Source organism: Panthera tigris, chromosome D1, assembly GCF_018350195.1.
Source record: "Panthera tigris isolate Pti1 chromosome D1, P.tigris_Pti1_mat1.1, whole genome shotgun sequence".
NCBI classification, from domain to species: domain Eukaryota; kingdom Metazoa; phylum Chordata; class Mammalia; order Carnivora; family Felidae; genus Panthera; species Panthera tigris.
Genome location: NC_056669.1, coordinates 65,399,994 through 65,422,917, shown reverse-complemented (window position 1 = coordinate 65,422,917; position 22,924 = coordinate 65,399,994). Strand labels below are relative to the sequence as shown.

General features: G+C 38.4%; 1 protein-coding gene across 2 annotated transcripts in view; it reads left to right on the top strand.

Moving 5' to 3' along the window:
- The window catches only part of DENND5A (DENN domain containing 5A), a 118,547-nt gene that overhangs the window by 45,163 nt on the left and 50,460 nt on the right, over positions 1-22,924 (top strand). For both annotated transcript variants that reach the window (XM_042957781.1, XM_042957782.1), the window contains exons 5-6: positions 6,204-6,391; positions 17,204-17,521. In XM_042957781.1, the coding sequence (XP_042813715.1) occupies positions 6,204-6,391; positions 17,204-17,521 (506 nt within the window). The remainder of the gene's footprint in view (positions 1-6,203; positions 6,392-17,203; positions 17,522-22,924) is intronic.

Sequence of the window (22,924 nt, the reverse complement as noted above, 5' to 3'; positions counted from 1 at the left end):
AGTTTTTATTTATGATTCAAAGGCCTTAGGTAGATGAAAATCACTCTGGACTTCCAAAAACATGTCATCACCACTCAGTTAGTTTTGACTACTGCTTGTCCTGCCTTCTGAATAGAAAATAAGCATTACTTAAGGAAAAAGAATGCAGGCAAAATTGTAAGAATCTCAAAATATAATCCACTGGGTGACTGAAGTGACATTTTTAGGAATTTTTAACTTGTACAGATCATTTTACCTACTCCTGGATATTTGTTCTTTGGTCCATATATAGCTTTTTAAAATAACTTATTTTTAAAAAATATTTAAATGTTTATTTATTTATTTTGAGAGAGAGGGAGACAGACAGCACAAGCTGGGGAGGGGAAGACACGGGGGAGAGCGAATCCCAAGCAGAATCCATGCTGTCATCGCCAAGCCTGACGTGGAGCTTGATGTCACGAACTGCGAGATCATGACCTGAGCCAAAATCAAGAGTTGGGCACTTAACTGACTGAGCTACCCAGGTGCCCCTTTAATAGCATATTATTCACTGGTTGGGGCAAAATTGTACATAGAGCAGAAGTTTTTTATCTGAGTTAGTAGGGTAGTAGATTGGATAATTGGAAAAGTCATTCCAGTCTGAGAATCCTAAAAATGATACATATATCCATTAAACATTGTATTTTAGTGTAAAACATGATTGTATAGTCACTAGTCTTTTGATGAAGGGTCTAGCTATTTCCTTGGATTATGGGTCCACTAATCAAATGTCTGCACTGTTTTTCTTGCATAAACCACACCTATAATTTGTTAACTAGGTTTTCCAGATACATTTTTTTTTAAAGGGGAGTGAGAACTTAATGAACTCTACAAAAGAACTGGAATGGAGACTACCTGTAGATTTTTGTAGTTTTCCCTAGTTTTTTGTGCTTAATTGCCTCATGATATGCCTAATTCAATTATAGTATTTTTTAGCCACTTTGCATTATTCAGTCTTTTTAAAGCATTTAATTTTGTTTTCAGAGAAAATTCTTTTTTTTTTGTCCTCATTTCACCATTTATTTACATAATATTTGGTTAAATTATATAATTTATCTGTGTACACAGATACGTTATGTGCGCTAGTTGAACTAGCGCAGATAAGTCTTGTAACAAATGTAACTGATTTTTGATAAGCATACATTAGTTTTTATTGCAAAAGTAATGCATGCTGCTTAAGGCATACAATCAAAACAATTCCAAAGGGAATACAATGAACTCTCCTTTCCTCTCTCCCACCGGTGCTAGCAAGAGATCAAGTTTCTTGTATATCCCTAGTGAAAATAATAGTTTTTTAAAAATGTCTATTTATTTATTTATTTATTTATTTATTTATTTATTTATTTATTTATTTTGAGCGACAGAGAGAGTGCATGTGTGTGTGTGTGAGAAAGAGCGGTGGAGGGGCAGAGAGAGAGAGAGAGAGAGAATCCCAAGCAGGCTCCGTGCCACCAGCGCAGAGCCTGACACGGGGTTCGATCTCACAAACTGAGATCATGACCTGAGCCAAGATTAAGAATCATATGTTTAACCAACCGAGCCACCCAGGTGCCCCATAAATAAGTAGTTTTTAAAAAACAAATAAATAATGTATGGGCAAACAAGGCAAAGAACGTTGAAAATTTCCCTTTTTCACCTAGAATTCTATTTCTATGAAGTGACTTCTTAATTTCTTAGTGCCTTCCACCCCCCTAGATTTTTTTAAGCAATTAACTATTTTTATGTTAAGTGTTGAGTACATATGTATTAATTGTAATGTTCTTTAAAGTATACATATACATTATGATACATGTATGGTATATTAAAAATTGATGCTAAAATTTAATATACATATGTATATGTTTTAAATACGGTATATTAAAGCTTAGAAAAAAGCTTTTCAGTTATGTGATAGGAATTTTAACACATTGCTAAAGGTTATATAATGAAGTGTACCCCTGGTTATCCTTTAGAGAGATTACCACTGTCTCCTGTTTCCTTCCAGACATAATCATGCATATATGCTTTTTAGAAACAACACAAATGGGAGCATGCTAATCATTGTTTTGCACTTTCTTTAATAATGGATCTTGGAGATATTGGACATAGAGATTAGTTTATTTCCTAAGAACAAAGAATACACAAGAAACATCCTTGTTCATATAGTTTTCACAGAAGTGTGAGTATGCAAGGGCAGTTTATGATTCGGTTTCTAATGTGCAGGACTTGCCCTGTAGATTGTTTAGGAGTGGACTTATCTGTAGAGTGTTCCCAAGGCTATTATCTTTCTCTGCACAGAGACAAGTCATAAAGACAAGCAGATTCCTCCCTCCTTCCTCACCACGAAGCAGTGGTCATTGTAATCCCACTATGCTTTGCATTACCTCTTTTTGTTAAAATTAATTGCTCAGTTAATGTTAGGGGAGCCATAAGAGAACACAGTTGTCTAGAGCTGAAGTGTTTCCAGTTGATTTGATTGTTTGAAATGGTTTGGATGCACATGACCTTCAGCTGCATCCTATTTATTGGTTTTGCCTTCTTGGAATGATGAGCACAGACACAGGCAATGGCAAAGGAAGTGCTGATTTGATCATTTGTGCTGTGTACACAAACGGGTTTTTGCTATTGCATACAGCTCTTGGAGGTCAGCATCCTAGTGTGGGTACCACAGATTACTGGAACCCTGAGGTATTGTTTGCTAGGCCATCCTTCAGGTGGGATGTTGCTTTTTAAAATATAAATATAGAGAGAAAAAGAAACTCAGAACTCACATAGACCAGAAAGGCCATACAATTCCACGTTTCTAGTATCAATAAAGTTAAGCCACATAAATGGAAAGCAGCTTAGTCTTGAGAGGAGATTATGTCTGACCTCAAAAAGTGTTTTGTTTCTAAGAATCCCATAATTTCAAGTGCATCACAAGGAATTCTTCAGAGATTTAAATCTGAAGCAAATAAAGTTATCCACTCTTACAAAAATAAGTGGTCTGACTTTTAGATGCTAGATTACATTTATCCTGAAGAGTAGGGAAAAACCAGAACTAGATTTCTGTGATACTGAAAAACTTGCTTTGATGGAGCAGAGAAGGCCTCTTTCTTCAGACTCTAGCATGCTCTGTGTTATGGTTATAGAGCAGATGTTCCCAGACACTGCAGCTAGGAACCATACATAGTAGTCCAGTGCCAGGAAGTCTCATGACAGAGGCATTTTTGGGACTCCTTTACTTAGACTGTCTGTTGGCCTTCTGTGAGATGTTACTGTCCCTGAGCAGACATGCCAGAAATGCCAGCCACATAAAACACCTGCTTTACTGACTTTGGGTAAAGGAAGGAGGAAGTTGTTTGGTTTTCTCATGATTAAAAAGACCTCTGGTACCTCTGCCCCCCACCCCCTAAGATTCAGAAGTGTGTGTGTGTGTGTGTGTGTGTGTGTGTGTGTGTGTGTGTACACACACTGAAAATGGGGGTGGGATATTTCAATGAGTATTTATTCAGAATACGTGTTTGAGAGCCAGTGTTCAGACATAGTAGTAAGACTAAACCAGCTTTAAATACCACTTGAAGGTTTTCTCCCACGCTTTTACATTCTTTTGATTCATCTTAATTTTGAATTTTAAAATAAATTCTTAGGATGTCTGAGATTCTCAAGATTGTTGCTCTTGAGTAGATTATTTACAGACATTCACATGTAGAAGAATATAAGAATTGAAGTCTCATCTGGAGAATCATGAGAATTTGTCTTAATAATGATTATTGGGGTGCCTGGGTGGCTCAGTTGGTTGAGCGTCTGACTTTGGCTCAGGTTGCAGTCTCGTGGTTCCTGGGTTCTAGCCCCACACTGGGCTATGTGCTGACAGGGTGGAGCCTGCTTTGGATCCTCTATCCCCCTCTCTCACTTCACCTCTCCTGCTCACGTTCTTTCTCTCAAAAATAAATAAACATTAAAAAAATAATGATTGTTGGAGTAGTCATTGAGCAGAAGAATCTCAGCAGAAAGATAAAATAGTAAGTTGTATGGTGTCCCATGGAATTGGGGTATCAGGTGAAGAAGAGACTGAAGATAGAGCTTGCAATGGTGTAAATTTTGTTACTCAGTTTTTGTTTACTTTCATGTGGGACTAAATACTTTTTCTGAAATTATTTATATTATTTATATAAAACCTAATTTAATTCTTCAAAGATTGCTTTTTATTTTTTTTAATTTGGGAAATGTTTTTGTTGTTGCTTGAATGAGGTGGAGAATCTTCACAAAGTAGTTTTTTTTAAAAAAGTTTATTTACTAAATATTAAAAATTTTTTTTCAATATTTATTTTTGAGATACAGAACATAAGTGGGGGAGGGGCAGAGAGAGAGGCAGACAGAATTTGAAGCAGTCTCCAGGCTCTGAGCTGTTAGCACAGAGCCTGGCCTGGGGCTTGAACTCACAAACTGTGAGATCATGACCTGAGCCAAAGTCGGGTGCTTAACCGACTAAACCACTTAGGCACCCTTTTACTAAATAGTTTTTAATACAGGAATGACCATGCTTTGTGTGGGCACAATGAAAAATGAGACAGACTCTCTCCTTGAACTCTTATTAGTTTGCCCTGATCTTTAGTGAATATGAGAAGCTCATGTTCTTTTGTCCTTCTGCTAAACCATTTTTTTTTTTAATTGATCAAATCTCTGAGTTTACTTTTATGCACTGATTGGTTATATCACTCATTTGTCAAGTGCCTTAGTTTCCCCAAAGAAGCATATGAGGCATTTTCCTGTAGTACCTTTAAAATGTTCAACATAATGAAATTTTAGTCATTAATCTCTATTTATTTGCATTACTAGTTAAAAGACTATTTGTAGGTCATGCTCTTTTTTGCTTAGCTGAGAGTAAGGTGATAGGCAGTTTTCAAAGCTTTATTAGTGAGCAAATGTAGGGTACTTTACTGAACTTCTACATAGTTGGTACATATCAGCTTTTGTTCATTTTTACTCAACCTTCCTCATTTTCTGGAAAGCTTTTTGTTACTTATAACTCTTTTATGAACCAAGCTGTGATTTGTTTAAATGATGGGGTGGGTTTTTAGTATATGAAACCACTTTAACCCTAATGAAAGCTCATTTGAAATCAACCATTCCAAAGGATATTACTCATGATTTTAAAATTTATGTTCCTGCTTTGTCCTTAAATGCCTGAAACCATTTTACCATTTGTGAAGAGTAATTTAAAAAAAAGTTTTTTTAATGTTTATTTATTTTTGAGAGAAATAGGGACAGAGTGCGAGTGGGGGAAGGGCAGAGAGAGAGGGAGACACAGAATCCAAAGCAGACTCCGAGCCGTCAGCACAGAGCCCAGTGCGGGGCTCTAACCAATGAAGCGCGGGATCATGACCTGGGCCGAAGTCGGCTGCCCAACTGACTGAGCCTCCCAGGTGCCCCTGTGAAGAATAATTTTTAAAATTTTACTTGTAACTGTCCATTTTATTGGCTTTGCCAGTGTACTTATTACTTATTGTTTTGTAAAACATGCCCAGAAATTGTGTTCTAAAGGAAAGCAAAACTTTGAACACAAGCCTTTCCTCCCAAACTAAGATCCCTGACCTAGAGTTAAGAGTTTTGAGGCCTGAAAGTCAATGTTTTGAGTCTTTCATATCCTCGGGAAGCTTTTCATTGATCTGTTAAAATGACATATTTGTGCTGTTCCCATTGAGGAAAAGTTCCAGGTGAAAGACAGACTTGGCTAGTGTAGAAAACCAGCTGCTGCATGCTGTGTGGTTCTTTGGTCTTGATCTTGAAGGCAGAGCTCACATTATAGGCTGCAGACATATCTGAGTGGTAAAAGAGCCTGTTTTGGCTTCCATGCTGAATGAAGACCCTTTTTTTTTGTTGTTCCAGTTCCCCAACCCCTTTCTACTTAAGAGAATCTACTTAACATTCTGGTTTAGTATTTGGAGCAAGGTGGTATTTAGGATTTCTACTGTATTTCCACACTAAATTTTATCACTTGCGAGAACCTGTATGTGAGGGTTAAATTTCAGCTTGTGGTCCACTGAGGTCTCTGGGTTGTCTTTCTGGTACCCACAAGGGAATCACACTCTGAGCATACCCTTGCTGAAGTTTATCCTGACTGTTTCTAAATGTGAAATTGTATTGAAGTTTTTAACTTGTTATTTGGCAAGCAGGTGCTTTGTTTTTGACTGGTTTGTTTTTTGTTTTTTGTTTTTACCTAGATTACCAGAGACTGATGACTGTGGCAGAGACAATTACAGCTCTCATGTTTCCTTTCCAGTGGCAGCATGTCTATGTCCCTATTCTCCCGGCTTCTCTCCTACATTTTTTAGATGCTCCTGTTCCATACCTGATGGGCTTGCATTCCAATGGCTTGGATGACCGGTCAAAGCTGGAGCTGCCTCAAGAGGTAAGAGGAATGCGGAGCTTGAGTGCTGGTGCCTTTGGTCCCAATCCAGGATTGGAGGGAGGATGGCTTTGGGATGAGCCCAGGGTGGTGTCACCAAGTTTATTTTATTTTATTTTGAGGAACATAAATTACTTTCCAGGAAATAAGTAAAAATGATGAACATTTAGCTTAGTTTATGTTGTTCCAGAAACACTTGTCATCTTTATTATATGGCATACATACATTGTAATCCCTGTGTTTATACTATCATGAATTGCCTTTTTCATTTGCAGTTTTTCTTTTTTTTTTTAAGTTTATTTTTATTTTGAGAGAGAGTGCACATGTGCGCCAGTGGGGGAGGGGCAGAGCGAGAGGGAGAAAGAGAATCCTAAGCAGGCTCCATGCTGTTGGCACAGAGCCCGACATAGGGCTCCATCTCACAAACTGTGAGATCATGACCTGAGCCAAAATCAAGAGTCGGATGTTTAACCGACCAGGCCACCCAGGCACTCCATATGTAGTTTTTCAAGCCAGTATTTTACATAGTTTTCAAGACATTTATTAGAAAATCATTTTATTATGTAAAACTTTTAAATATACACAATGCATAATGAATTCTTGTGTTCTTACCACCTAGCTTCAGCAGTTATACATATTAAATTATATTTAAGAAATTTTTTATTTTAGAGAGAGACAGAGCTTGAGTGGGGAGAAGGGCAGGGAGAGAAAGAAAGAAAGAAAGAAAGAAAGAAAGAAAGAAAGAATCTTAAGCAGGCTCCATGCTGAGTGTGGCTTGATCCCATGATGCCAGGATCGTGACCTGAGCCCAAATCATGAGTCAGCCACTCAACTGACTGAGCCACCCAGGTGCCCCTAAATTGCATTTTAATTCTATACCTCTCATTCCCTTATTATTTTAAGGAAATCCCACATAATATAATTTCATAATTACTTCATTACACCAAGTATTAATAAATCAGTGAGTTTCTTTTATAGGCCAAGTTTATATGTAATAGTTGACCTGATCATAGTGATTCTTGTGGTGCTGAACCAGCTTTGAAAACTTTCCTTTCAAGATAAGGAAGACCTTGAGAGGATGCTTTTCCTCTCTTGCTATGAGGATGGTCTCCTCCTCTTTCCTATTGTTTCAAATACCAAAGAATTAATTAAAAATATGTATTTACTTGTTTATTTTCTACTTTATTCTAAAATATACTTAAAGCATGATTAAAATAAGATTGTTTTCTTTTTTTTTCTTTTTTTTTCTTTTTTTAATGTTTATTTATTTTTGAGAGAGAGAGAGTGTGTGTATGTGAGCAGAGGAGGGGCAGAGAGAGCGAGAGAGAGAGAGAGCCACAGAATCTGAAGCAGGCTTTGAGCTGTCAAGCACAGAGCCCGACGTGGGGCTCGAACTCACAAACTGTGAGATCATGACCTGAGCTGAAGTCGGATGCTCAACTGACTGAGCCACCCAGGCGCCCCTTATTTTTCTGGAATTATCCATAGAACTGGTCTACCTTTTTATGTCCTTTTGTGGCTGGTATGAAACTACTTGGGGAAAGGGCTTTCGTACACTGAATTTCTCAGTCATTAGAAAGGCCTGGGAACAAGACTTTGGAGGATACATACACTGGTGTTAACATGGCTTTATTTCCTCACTTCATCAAAATGTTTTTGGAGGGAGATTTTTGCATAATTGAGTAATATTAGTATTAGTAAGGAGACCTCCAAAGAAGAGAACAGTCTCACGGGCTTGTTTCTGAGCTTCATTCATGTCGTTGGGCATGTCTGGGCAGCATCCCTGATGAAACCCTGATAATTAGATCACACCTGTAATATTTAAATTATAGTCAAATGCATCTCTTTTTTTTCTCTCTCCTTTGGTTTTACAATCAAAATGTCTTCCTAGTAGCTTCTTCTGTTTCCACCCCCTTTGCTTCTTTGGTTTTATAGAGCTTTGTGTTGTTTGGAGTAGGACAAGATTGATTAAGGAAGAAAAGATCTAAATGATAGAGAAAATCATTGAGTTGGGGTATTAGGTTTTTATGTATGTTTGTCTGTTTTACTGGTAAATACACATGAAGAGTAGTTATCGAAGATTGGAGATTGGGGAGTTTCTGTTTGCTTTGTTTTATTTTTTTAAGTTTATTTATTTATTTTGAGAGAGAGAGCATGCTCTCCAGTAGGGGAGAGGCAGAGAGAGAGAGAGAGACAGAGACAGAGACAGAGAGAGAGAGAGAGAAACCTGAGCAGGCTCTGCACTGTTAACAGAGAGCCCAATGTGGGGCTCGAACCCCTGAACCATGAGATCATGACCTGAGCTGAAATTGAGAGTTGGTTAGGATGCTTAACTGAGCCACCCAGGTGCTCCTTCCTGATGGTTTAAACAAAGGCATAATTTAAATTGACACCTCTTCATAGTAAACCTAATTATAATTTTGTAAAGTCAAAATAAGAATAAGAACAAAAAATGGTAGAAGGTGGGAAACCTAAAGAGGTGTGCTACCTACCAGTCTAATGAGTAGGACTCTAGGCAAGAAGCCACTTTTCTCAGTTTTATTTTTATCTTTGGCACCAACTTGACATATGTTTGGGGCAAGTTCTGTTCCCTGTGGGATCCCTCAGCATCATTTTTTGGGTGCCTCATGTATATGGGTATATGAAGAGGCTGCTAGGAGCGCAGCAATTTTCTTAACTGGGGGATTCGGTGAGACTGAGAAACCAAGTGTTGTTTGAGAAACCCAAAAGTTCACTCTGTTCTGATGTTGCTGCTGCTGCTACTTTTGCAGTATTCCCCATCATTGCTACATCCTTTGCCTTTCCTTGTGGTCTGCTTGGGAAGGGGAGGCATGTGGAATACCTGTGCATACTTAATAAGTAGTTCTAGGATTTCAGAGTCCCACTTCATCCAGACTGGCCCTCTGAGGGTGACATATTTGTGTGGGGTATTTGATAGCTGGATATTTACCTTGATTTTTAGCAGATAACCTGTAGAATATCTGAGCCTGGATAGTTCCCCATGGGGAACTTTAAGCTGGGGAGAACTGACTTTCTCTTGGAGTAAAGCACCATGAAAGGTATACATAATGAATGAAGACTAATAAATAATATCTCTGAAAGACAACTTTGGGATGTCTCACAAATGATACACGGTTATAGTAAGACAACTTGGGGATGTCTCACAAATGATATATGGTGGTTTTTTGTTTTTGTTTTTGTTTTTTTTTAAGATTTTATTTTTAGGTAGTCCATACACCCAACATGGGACTCAAACTTATAAAGTTGGAGATTAAGAGTCACATGCTCTATGGACTGAGCCAGCCAGGTGCCCCATAAATGATATATTAAAAAAAATTTGTTTTTAGTGTTTATTTTTGAGAGAGAGTGTGAACAGGGGAGAGGCAGAGAGAGGGAGACACAGAACCGGAAGCAGGCTCCAGGCTCTGAGCTGTCAGCACAGAGCCTGATGTGGGGCTCAGACTCACGAACTGTGAGATCATGACCTGAGCCGAAGTTAGATGCTTAATCGACTTAGCCACCCAGGCACCCCGAATGATATGTTTATAGTAAAAAATTCTAACAGTGCCCCTATGAAGAATAAAGGGTGGCTTTATTGGGTGGCTCAGTCGGTTAGGCATCCAACTCTTGATATTGGCTTAGGTTGTGATCTTGGTGGTCATGAGATCCCTGCTGATCGTGGAGCCTGCTTTGAATTATTTCTCTCTCCTCTTGTTTCTCTGCCCCTCCCCCGCTCACACTTGTGAGCTTACTCTCCCTCCCTCCCTTCCTCCCTCCCTCCCTCTCTCTAAATACACACTGAAAAAACCTTCCTTTTAAAAAAAGAATAAAGTAAAAATTACTTCGAATTTTTTCACCCAGAGATAACTACTTTTAACATTTTGGTGGACATCCTGAGGTATCTTTACACTACTGGAGGGACTTTGAGGCCGAACTAAGGGGCCTGTGCAAGGGCGCATCATCAGGGTAGTGGAGCAAGCTTGATTTATAAAAGGGACTTTCTCCAGAGGGATGGAGACTGTACATTTCCTGGATCCCTAAATCAGAATTCATGAGTCGCTGCCTCATCTTGGGGCATCAGAAGTCTGTGAAAAAACCCTTTGTTTCTTTTTATACCAACACATGAGTTCAGTTGTCCCTGAGCAAGGGAAAGTGCTGAGCTGCCTTTGTGAGGCATTCTTTGTCCTGTGCTTCTCTTTTGGGTGCTGTTGTGTGAGTCCAGGAAGGAGTCATGTCATCCATATGTCAGGGGAAGCAGGCAGAGGATATTAGAATAAAGGGTGTGTGTGTGTTACTTCTTTATGTCTTGGGTCTTTCTGTCTTTCCTGATGGTTTTTCTCCTTTCTCAGGACACTCCTTCAATAGCTTTTTTCCCAATAATGTGTGTGTGTTGAGCTCCTCCCTCTCACTGAATAACATGGAGATAGACTAGAGGTGAGGCTGGCTGTGATTTGGTGTTGGGAACTCAGGGTGGGAAGGGGCATTGTGACCTCCTGCAGGAAAAGATTTGGGAGACTTTCTGGGATTTGGGGGATCCATGTGGTTATTACCCAGAGCAGCTAAGTCTTCTCATGGCTTCTTCCAAACAACACAGGAGGTTAATTAACTGAGGAAAACTGATCATGTGGGTTCAGTGCCTCTTTTAGGCTTCTTGTCCCTCAAGCTGTTTTGTAGGACTTGCCCTCTTAGCTGAGGAAAGGGGTGCATGAGGAGTTTGAGGTAGGTTTGCAAATTACTTCTGTTTGCCAGAGCCCTCAGTGTGCTGTGAGGAAACAGTGTGAGGCTATGTATGAGTTTAGTATTTGAATGACGTCCTATTTCACTTTACCTTTTCATTCCTACCTTCTTCAGCCCAACACTGCAAAGAATGGCTATACTGGTGTCTACTCAGAGGTGCCTATCTAATCTAGCCCATCTCTAAAGTGTGCCTGAGTTGTATTCTGTCCTCTAGCTACCTCCTACCAGGAGTGTATCTATAATATAGGGACATAGCATGTGGAGTTCATAAAATTCTTTACAGACATTCTGTATTTGGCTCACATCAGTGGGAGAAAAGCCAACCAAGCATTGTTGAGTGGATGCAGTTATTTTTAGATGCTTCTGTGTTTCCAATTGAACAAAATGCTTTTTTTCTATAAAAAGAGGAGAACCAGTGGGGTAAATGATTGCATTGTTTGCCTGTGGTGGGTTACAGAGCTTTATTCTGACGGGGCTTATGAGGCAGGTGATCTTCATGACTAGATTTAATTGTTTTACTATCTTTTTTAATGGCTTGATGTGAAAGCATTTATAATTTTAAATAAATCTTTTTTAAAAAAATGTTTTATTATTTTTTTGAGAGAGAGACAGAGCATGTGTCGGGGAGGGGCAGATAGAGAGGGAGACAAGGAATCTGAAGCAGGCTCCAGGCTCTGAGCTGTCAGCACAGAGCCCAACACGGGACTCAAATTGGTAAACCACAAGATCCTGACCTGAGCCGAAGTAGACGTGTAGTCTACTGAGTCACCCAGTCACCCTTATAATTTTAAAATCTTAACAGGAAAAACAAAAAGCCAATTTTTAGGTGTTAAACACTCACTGGCCCTTTTTCTAGGCAGGGCTCAAACTTGTTATTCAGTGGAGGAATTACAAAAAGTGAATTTTAAAGTGATTCTTCTTTTAATCTTTGTATCTTAGATAAGAGAAAGTTCTCTCTCTCTCTTTTTTAACTTTATTTATTTTGAAAGAGAGAAAGAGCAAGCCGGGGAGGGGCTGAGAGAGGGAGGGAAAATCACAAGCAGGCTCTGCTTTAGTGTGGAGCCAGACATGAGGCTTGAATCCATTAACTGTGAGATATGACCTGAGTCGAAACCAAGAGTCTGGACGTTTACTGACTGAGCCACTCAGGGACCCCAAAAGTTCTCCTTTTTGATTATAGATTGGTAAATTGAATAGTCATGCACCCAGCAGATGTTTATGCATGGACATGTTAAAACATGCAGTTTTAATAGATTGAGAGCTTGTGGAATAGTTGTATTTAGCTAGACTTATGTTACCCTCCTGCCTCTTCTTTTAGGATGCAAGACTTATTGGTATGGGGAAGAATAGAAGGATCAATGGATCGGCACTTTGATATAACATAGAGGTGCCATCCATTTTAATAATGGAGCTGGAAAAATTGCTTGTCCATAAGGAGAAAAAATAAAAAAGGATCCCCACATTCTACTGTAACAAAAATCAACTTGAGATGGATTAAGAAGTGATAAATGTCACAAGCAAAAGTTTAAAATCTTCTAAAGATAATATTAATAAATGTATTTCTAACCTCTGAGTAGGGACTTTATAAACAAGATACAGAAAGCACTATCCATAAAATAAAAGATTGAAGGGAGCCTAGGTGGCTCAGTTGGTTGAGTGTCTGACTCTTGATTTCAACTCAGGTCATGATCCAAGGGTTGTGAGATTGTGCCCGTCACTGGGTTCTGCATTGAGTGTGGACCCTGCTTGAGATTCTCTCTCCACCCCCCGCTTCTGCCCCTCTCTCCCACTCTCTTTCTCAAAAAATAAAAAATTAAAAAAAAGATTGATAAATTTGATTTTTTAAATTAAGAGAAAGACATCTTAAAATAAAAAGATATGATAAAAACTAGAAGATACGTGTAACATATATAACCTACAAAAGTCAGCATTAGGAGATTGTAAAGAACTTGTACAAACCAGTAAAATGATAAGCAACCCAGTAGAAAAATGGGTTAAAGACATGAACAGGTATTGCACAAAAAATACACATTTTTTCACTAGCAACCAGAGAAGTGTAAATTAAATGCACCCAAATCAGTGGCAAAATTAGGAAATATGATGATACCAAGTTTTGGAAGGATTTGGATCAATAGGATCACTTTAGATTGCTGGTAAAAATATAAACTGTTATAACCACTTTGGACACAGCTAGGCCTTATTTTATAAAGTTGAACATTTGCATAGCTTACCACACAGCAGTTCCATTCCTAGGGTATACCCAAAAGAAGATCTTGCATCCGTGTCCAAGAAAACGTGTAAAAATGCCAAAGCAGTAAACAGGAAAGAACTTAAATGCCCTTCATTGGGAAAATTGATAAATAAATTGTGTTATATCCACATAGTGTGGAATATTATATAAGAGTGAGAATGAATAACATAGCTACATACAACAAAATGGCTGAATTTTAGTAACCTCCTGTTGAGTGAAGAAAAGTAGTGCCATAACATTCCTTAAGGAGTGGTAATCTTTTCATATATTTAAAAAACAAGCAAAAACTTAAAGGCATATATAAATTATAAAACAAAAGCCAAAAAGGTAATAGAGAATTCTGGATAGTGGTTACCTGGGGAATGGGAATGTATAGGTTGGGGATGGTATTGGGGAGGATTAGATAGATAAAGTATCTGGTAATTTTCTAGTTCTTGGATTGGGCAGGAAAAGAATGTCTTTAAGATTGTCCTCAGAAAGTTTTCCATTTACATTCCTTTTTTTTGGTTTGTTTTTTAAGTTTTTTTTAATGTTTATTTTTGAGAGAGAGACAGAATGAGAGCAGGGCAGGGGCAGAGAGAGAGAGGGAGACACAGAATCCAAAGCAGGCTCCAGGCTCTTGAGCTGTCAGCACAGAGCCTGATGTGGGGCTCGAACTCAAGAACTGCGAGATCATGGCCTGAGCCGAAGTTGGATGCTTCACTCATTGAGCCACCCAGGTGCTGCCAGTTTACATTCGTAATAACAGTGTTTGAGATGTTTGTTTTCCTGTTATTTGGCTGGCATTGGACATTATAAATCTTGTAAATCTTTTGTCAGCACAGTAGATGAAAAGTATTTTGTTTTTATTTCTTAGATTATTAGCAAAATTGAACATCTTTTCATATATTTGATGTTAATCAGGTGAAAGAAAGTTCTTCTGTGTTTGCCTTCCATAACCAATTTCTACTTTTCAGTTGGGTGAATTTATTTTTATCTTAATGATTTCTTTGGTTATTAACCTTTTACATGTTATACATAACAATTACTGTTTCCTAGATTGCTTATCTTTTAATTTTTTTATGGCAGTATTTACCTTTGTTTTTAGCTCTATATAAAGTTTAGGAAGCCCATTCCACCTTAAGATAGAATAGTAACTTTTTATAGTTTCTTTTAATGCTTTTGTGGGTTTATTTAATTTTTTTTAATGTTTGTTTATTTATTTTTGACAGAGAGAGAGAGAGAGAGAGACAGACAGACAGAGCACGAGTGGGGGAGGGGCAGAGAGAGAGGGAGACCCAGAATTTAAAGCAGGCTCCAGGCTCTGAGCTGTCAGCACAGAGCCTGACACGGGGCCCAAACTCACGGACTGCGGGATCATGACCTGAGCTGAAGTCGGACACCCAACTGACTGAGCCACCCAGGCGCGCCTTGTGGGTTTATTTAACTTTTTTTAACTTTTTTAATGGAAAATGTTGAACACGTGTAAGAGTAAAGGGACTAGCATCCATTGTTTTATGACAATCATCAACTCATGGCCACTTTTCTTTCTCTACCCTCCTCCTCCCCACTCACCTTACTTGATTATTTTGAAACAGATCTCATACAGCATTATTATGTTATTGAAATATATTCAGTTTGTATCTCTAAAAGATACTCTTTTTGAGAAAATAAGGTAGATTTTTTTTTTTTATTATTTTTAAGTGTTTATTTATTTTTGAAAGAGAGAGACAGAACGTGAGTGGGAAAGGGGCAGAGAGAGAGGGAGACACAGAATCTGAAGCACGCTCCAGGCTCTGAGCTCTCAGCACAGAGCCTGACACAGGGTTCAAACTCACAAACTGTGAGAGCAAGACCTGGGTCAAAGTTGGACACTTAACCAACTGAGCCACATAGGCACCCCTGTTTTTTATATTTAAAGCTTCAATCTTAAATTTATTTTTGAGTATGGTATTCTATTTTAACATTTCTAAATGTACAGCCATTGTCCCCGAAACATTTATTCAACAATCCATCCACAATAAATGGGTCTGTTCAAGATTCTCATTTTTTTTTTTTTTTTTAATGTTTATTTATATTGGAGAGAGAACGTGAATGGGGAAGGGGCAGAAAGAGAGAGGGAAACACAGATTCTGAAGCAGGCTCCAGGCTCTGAGCTGTCAGCACAGGACCCGACGCGGGGCTCGAACTCACGAACTGTGAGATCATGACCTGAGCCGAAGTCAGACGCTTAACTGACTGAGCCACCCAGGTACCCCAAGATTCTCTTTTTCCAACAGATTACTGTTTTATGTTTATATTAGAATCCAGTAATGCAAGTGTTTTCTTAAAATTTTCTTGGCTGTTTTATTTTTTCAGGCAAAATTCAGAATCAGTTCATCAGACACTCCTTTTAAAACAAAAATCTGGGATTTTGAAAAAAATTACATTAAACTTACAAATAAGTAGGGGCATTATTAGCATCTTTTCAATATGGAATTTTTCTACCTAGTAATATTGTTATGATATCCATTGATTGAAGTTATTCCACAGTGATAACAATGTTAATTGGCATTTGTTATGTACTTTGAGCCAGCTATAAATCTCAACATTTACTGTCTCATAATCCTCAAATTTATGGTATAGGTAATATTATCATTTCTGTTATGAACAAAACAGAAATACTCTTAAGCATTTAAACACTGCAGTGGAGGAAATAATAGTTGTCTTGGCTAGCTAGACAGGTTCATGGTTATAAGATAAATATATATATATATATATATTTAATGTTTATTTCTGAGAGAGAGAGTGTGTGAGAGCACCAGCAGGTGAAGGGCAGGGAGAGGGGGACAAAGGATTCAAAATGGGCTCCGTGCTAACAGCAGAGAGCCTGATGGGGGGCTCAAACTCAGGAACCGCAAGATCATGACCTAAGCCGAAGTCAGACACTCAGCCAACTGAACCACCAGGCATCCCGAGATAAATATTTTTTAAAAAGCCTTTTCTAATGTATTGCTACAAAGAAATTCCAACGGGAATAGGAACTATAATATATTTAAGTTAAATTGAATAAGAAATGCGTAAGACCTCTAAGGAGAAGGGTGGATGGTTAAGAGCTTGAGTGTATGTCTGAAGTCAGGCTAGAGGAGTTTAGATCTCAGTTCTACTACTTACTAGCTGTGTGACTTTGAACAAGTTACTTAACCTCTTTATGTCAGTTTTGTCTATAAAATGAGGATAGATGGCTATTACCAAACTGTTCTATGTTAATCTAGATTACCTACCTCACTAGCAGTGTATGAGTGCTGTCTCTGTAGGTCCTCTCAAAAGCAACCTTAAAACCAGAAGGAATCACAGAAATCAGTAAGAGCAGCCACCAAATCTTACAAATCAGGACTAAGGCTCAGAAAAGGATGATGGTATGCTCAGGGTCATAAAAGGAGATAGTGATGGAGTGAGATATGGAACCTAGACTTTTTGACTCACTCCTGGTGTTCTTTTTACTATTATAAGAATTCATGAATTCATCAAACATTTTATGAGCATTTACTGTATGTGTGGATTTTGCACTAGATGCTCAACATCTGTGTCATCACAGAATCCCTACCCCTCTCTAAGATAAGTGTTTTTATCTCTTTATAACATTCGTAACTGAGGAGACAGAATCAGAAGATTAAGTAACTTTCCCTAGAAAGTGGCAGGGGAAGATTGGAACCTAGGTCTATTTCCTTCCTGAGCCCCACCTTCTTTATATCATATCTCATATATGCCTATTTCAAATATTTCCTCTTCCCTCTCCTGTTCATTATCCTTTCTGAAGCTTCTTAATGCTCTGGAGTTGTTCACACTCATCCTGTTTTGACTGCCAGGCTAACCTCTGCTTTGTGGACATTGACAACCACTTCATTGAGCTGCCAGAGGACCTGCCTCAGTTTCCCAACAAATTGGAGTTTGTCCAGGAAGTCTCTGAGATTCTCATGGCATTTGGCATTCCCCCTGAAGGAAACCTTCATTGCAGCGAGAGTGCCTCCAAGCTGAAGAGGCTTCGGGCCTCTGAGCTTGTCTCTGACAAGAGGAATGGGAACATCGCAGGCTCCCCTTTGCATTCCTACGAGCTCCTCAAGGAGAATGAAACTATTGCCCGGCTGCAAGCCTTGGTTAAGAGGACTGGTGTGAGTCTGGAAAAGGTAAGATGCTGTATATGAGTTTGTGACAGGCTTGGTCTGTGCTAGGGGGCTGTCCTGCTGAAATAAAGTGTGAGATGAGAAAGCACCTAGTTCAGGGCAAGGCTTATTTTCGAGCAGTGAAAGAATGCTCTTGTGTGGGAGACTGGATTTAGCTCTTGCATATATTATCTTAGTAAATGCTATATAGATCTAAATTTGGGTAGCTTCTCACCTGGACATCAAGGAGAGCCTACTGTCATTCTTTGTGAACACGACAGCAGAGTGACTTGGAGGGATGACAGTGGTAATCTTTGTGTTCAGACCTCTTTAAAATCCATTGCCCTGTGAATTTCATGGTAACCTATAGCATACAGGGCAGATATTGTTAACTCCTTTATAGCTCAAGAAACCAAGGCTTAGAGAGCCTGAGTGGCCCAAGATTAAATGCCTGGTAAGTGGCTTAGCTGAGGCTAGATCCTGGTCCTCTTGATGAAGTTTTGAGGGTGATGGGGGGTTCATGGGGTCTGGAGCTGACAACCAAGAAAGAATTCTTGAAGGCATCATTGGTGCAAAATGGTGATTTTATTAAAACACAGGGACAGGACTTGTGGGCAGGAAGAGCTGCACTGGGGTCATGATGGGTAACTCATTATGTATCATCAGGTTGGAAGGGGGTCAGGGATAGAGTAAGTCTCCAAGGAATTTTGGAAGCAAGGTTTCCAGGAACTTGAGGGCCTAGCTGTTGTGAGGGAAATACCATTTGTTACCATTTAATAAAACCTCAGTCATGAGACCCTTCAGATGTATATTGAGGGGTCAGAAGCTTGGAGTATGATTGCTGGCATATATCTTGGGGCAGTTGAGATAAAGTAAGTAGATTTACAGGATCCTTGAGATTGGGATAATGTTAAGCCAAGGTTGTCTTTTACACCCCAGCAGAGTTTCATCCTTGAGGCAGCTGAGTTCTTAGAGGGAGGTCACTATGCCAGTCTCAAGGACTTGTCAATGGGCTGTAGGCAGTAAAGGAATTTAATTTTTCATTTGCCTTAATTTCCCACATTACCATGGCAAGCACTTAAAACCCTTTCCTTTGTTCTTGGGTAGCCAGGAGTGTCTGAGGAATATCACACATATTCCACCTTGGGTGGTGGGGGGCCGTGGTGGTGGTACCAGCCTGTATTTTGCCCTCAGCTTGCCTGACACTCCCTCATCATATCCCCCCTGAACAATTTTGACCATTACATCTTTAAGGTTGCTGAAGGTGGAAGGCCTCATCTTCTGTAGCTTCTTCCTGTTGAGTAGGGGTGTAGAGTTGTCCCTACCTGTATGGGTCAATATTGGTCACTTGGGGAACATGTAGGGAGGGTTACAAAAACATAGAGGCAGCTGAATCCAACGTGGGCAACATGTATGAACCTCCTTGAGTAGAAAGGATCATCTGTTAGCTTGAAGTTATTGCAGTGATGGAGTCTTGGCACCAGGCAGAGAGGCATGGGAGAAAATAGCAAAACATAATTAGAATAACTAGAAAGATTGGCCCAAATGAAAGTCCTTTGGTAGCTGACAGAAATCATCCAGTCCAAGAGTTTAACCAATCATTAAAGGAAAGAGAGGGATGTTTAAAGCACCAATTTGAGTATTCATGTCAGTTAGAAATCCAGAAATATTTTTGTGGTAATTTGGAATGTATACACAGCATTTTGTTTTGTTTTTAATTTTTTTAATGTTTATTCATTTTTGAGAGAGACAGAATGCCAGTAGGGGAGGGGCAGAGAGAGAGGGAGACACAGAATCAGAAGCAAGCTTAAGGCTCTGAGCTGTCAGCACAGAGCCCGATGTGGGGCTTGAACTCACGAACTGTGAGATCATGACCTGAACCGAAGTCGGATGCTTAACTGACTGAGCCACCCAGGCACCCCAGCATTTTGTTTTTATGAAAGTATAAGTTCTACCTTGTGCAGCAATTAAAACATCTAAATGCCATCCTGTTTTGTAGAACTGTTTTAGGCATTTGAGTTATTTTAGTATTTAATATAATGTTATTTTGAGAGTCATTTAAGGCTTTAACTGTGTAGTAGGTGGTAAACAGCCATCCTATAGACTCTTGTGTAGTAAGCAATTAGGTAATTAATAAGATGTACTTTTATAGAAACAAGAAAAATACAGGTTAATGGTTAGAGCACATTACAAACCCTGTGTCTGCCAGTGCTGCCAGTGAGATTTTTAGATGTGAGACTTGAACCATCCTCAGATGGGAGTGGGAACAGGCAGCAGGAATCCAATTGGTCTTTCTGGTTTGTAACTCACATGTCTGTGGTGATCCTTTTGAACGGCTCATTGTAAGAAGGAATTGTTAGTAGAAATTGGGGAAAGGAGAATGTAAAAGAAAGGTACAACCATCATAAGAGAAATTTGAGCTTTTCCACAGGTTCACAGGAATAAGAAGGCACATTAGTTTCCTTATTGATTCCCTGTAAAGGGGGTATAGATTTTATTTAGATATGGGAACCTATGAAGAATGCCTCTCTAATTTTACTGCATTGGGAGTATATAATATGACCCAATAGGGGCCTTTTCATTTTGGAGTTAAGCCCCCTGCTGTATTAGACTTTTAATCCTTTAACTAAACCAGGTCTTTTGGATTTATATGGGGTGGGTTTCTAGTAACTGTCAGATTGGGTTTGGAAAGGATATGTTTTGCAATATTTAGAGGTTTATGAATTAACCTGGCCTCAAGTGAATAATTTAGTAAAATACTATAGTCTTTATCTATTGATAGGTTTACAGTGAGAAAAGTCTTTTTATATGTAGTTGTTGAGGGAATCCATCCCATTTTCCAGTTGTTTAAATAATATGTCCATGGGGTCTTTTTTTCTCACAGAATGACAAGCAAGGAGATTGTCCATACCTGTGCTATTGTGACAGTTTTTCTGAATTTTACCTCAAGTTGTCTAGTTTAGGCAAACAACAAACATTTAAAGACCATCAGAACTAGAATTTAACATCCATAACGGTGTGTTATTGAAACATCGTTTTTCTCTCAAAAAACCTTCATTTCCAGAAACAGCCAAATCAAGACTTAGTTTGTTTGTAGTACAAGTTCAGTTTTAACAAACTTGGCCTAATTATTTACATAAACTCAGCAAGAATAGCAATTGATCATAAGGATCTTTTACAGTTTGTTTTGCTGGAGCCTTTTTATAAGAAATCTCCAGATTGAACTTTTAGTTGCCTCTCTAGGCCAGAAGCCAAGTGAAGTACTTGCCATCAGACATGCCTGCAATACCTGTAGATTTGGGAGAATTCCTCTTCACAAGGTCCCCAAGATATCCTGAGGTTCCTGCACCTGTCAGGAAGTGACATTCTTTACTCACGTGGTAAGGCTGTTGGGAACTCTGTAAACAAGGTGTCAGGCCAACATTTCCAAGGGGCGTTATCGTTCTGTTTGATAAGTTCAACCTTGGTTCCTTAAAGCTTTAGGGTCATATCTGAGTCTATGCATGTCATTCAAATAGGACATTCTAGTTAAAGCCTTGGTAAAATAACCAGTATTTCCAGTGGTGTCCTGTTACAAGATGAACAGATTCCTATTGAACTTATGCAAACAATTGTAATTGCCATGAAAGAAAGAATACTGAGAGGTTTTGAATTTCAGAGGGTTTAGGTAGAGAGAAAAGATAAATGCTTCAGTTTACAAATGAATACTTTATGACATCTCTGTATGTTATACATATCTCAAGAGGAAGTTTACTTAATCTGGAAGAGCAAACATTAGAGAACCAGCAATATTTCGAACGAATCACAAAAACTATAATCTTCTTTATTTAGTCCCATGTTCCTAATTCTTGTTCAGTTTGAATGCAGTTTTTAGTTCTGGAAGTTCTTACCCATGTTAGTATTAATCTTAAAGATGTCAAATATTTGTTCTAAAAGTCCCTTTTATGAATCTCCTTGAAGATGAAGTAGTTTTGTGAGAGAATAAGAACAATTATAAGTGACAAAATATCAGAAATGGACATTGTTAAAGATCTGATGAGAGTTCATTATGATGCAGTTGACAAGGAAATTCGGTTATTTCTGTAACACATTTCAATAATCAGAATATCAAGTGATAAAGCATTAAAACTTTAGGAATTTCATATACATTTGAGCAGTTATAGCATTTACACATGCAATACAACCTAAGGTTAACCATTATTTGACAATGCTTTTCCAAGTAACTTAGCATATAAAATAAAAAGGCCTAATTGGTCAAAAAGACTTCATTTACCCTTTAAATCCTGGGAAGTTTGTTAAAATTTAGAAAGTTATAAAGCACATCCTAAATAGGATTACAGATCATTACAAATCTTATTTCTTTACCCAAGCTGGCAATAAGAAATCCTAAAGGCAAATAGGTAGTATTATACAGTTGTTAGCAAAACCTAGCTCCTTTAATATGAGCAATTTTAAGTAATCAAAGACCTGATAAAGATGAAACGTAATATCACCTAATGTAACCTTTGTTTACATTTTCTTAATGAGAGCAGATCAACAATCTAAGAAAACTTTGTCTTTTGAAAAGAGAGAAAAACAGAATTTCAACCTTATACCAGTGTACTTTTTAAGTTTTTAAAAAATTTTTATTTTTTTTTAATGTTTATTTTTGAGAGAGAGACAGAGCATGAGTAGGGGAAGGGACAAAGAGAGAGAGAGAGAGAGAGAGAGAGAGACAGAATCCGAAGCAGGCTCCAGGCTCTAAGCTGTCAACACTGAGCCCAACTCGGGGCTCGAACCCATGAACTGTGAGACTATGACCTGAGCTGAAGTTGGATGCTCAACTGATTGAGCCACTAGGGTGCCCCCCCAGTGTACTTTTAAACTATATTAATCTCAACCTTAGTCCATCCTGACTACACATAAATTCCTTTTCAAGATTTTCCTTCATGAACCTTCTACAGCTTTCCTTTGCCTTCAAATTTTGTCCCAAGCCATTTCTCTCCAACCAATCTCATTTAGGACAAAATTATTTTCTTTTACCTTCAACAAAAAATATATTTCCATTCCTTATATATTTTTTATATTATCTCCTACTTACCTACATATGGAGTTGGCTTTTCTTATTTCCATCAGTCTTAAGTACATTTAGCAGAATTTTAACTCTTGGAAACCTTAGTCTCCAATGAAAACTTAGTAACCAATCATAAACCATTACACCAGAGTTCTTTAGAGGGCAAATTCATGAACCAGTTAAGCACAAAGCATGTTTTCCAATAGACCCAAATAGCCTTAGTTTCTCTGCAATAAGGAGTTAAAAGCACAAACCTATGTTCAGTAATCAAAGTTTTAGCACTCTATCCTATTTGGAAAAGACCTAGATGTCCAATGAATTTAATCTCGTTTATTGTGCAAGCAAAACTTCAAAGTTTCAGGTTACCAAAGACT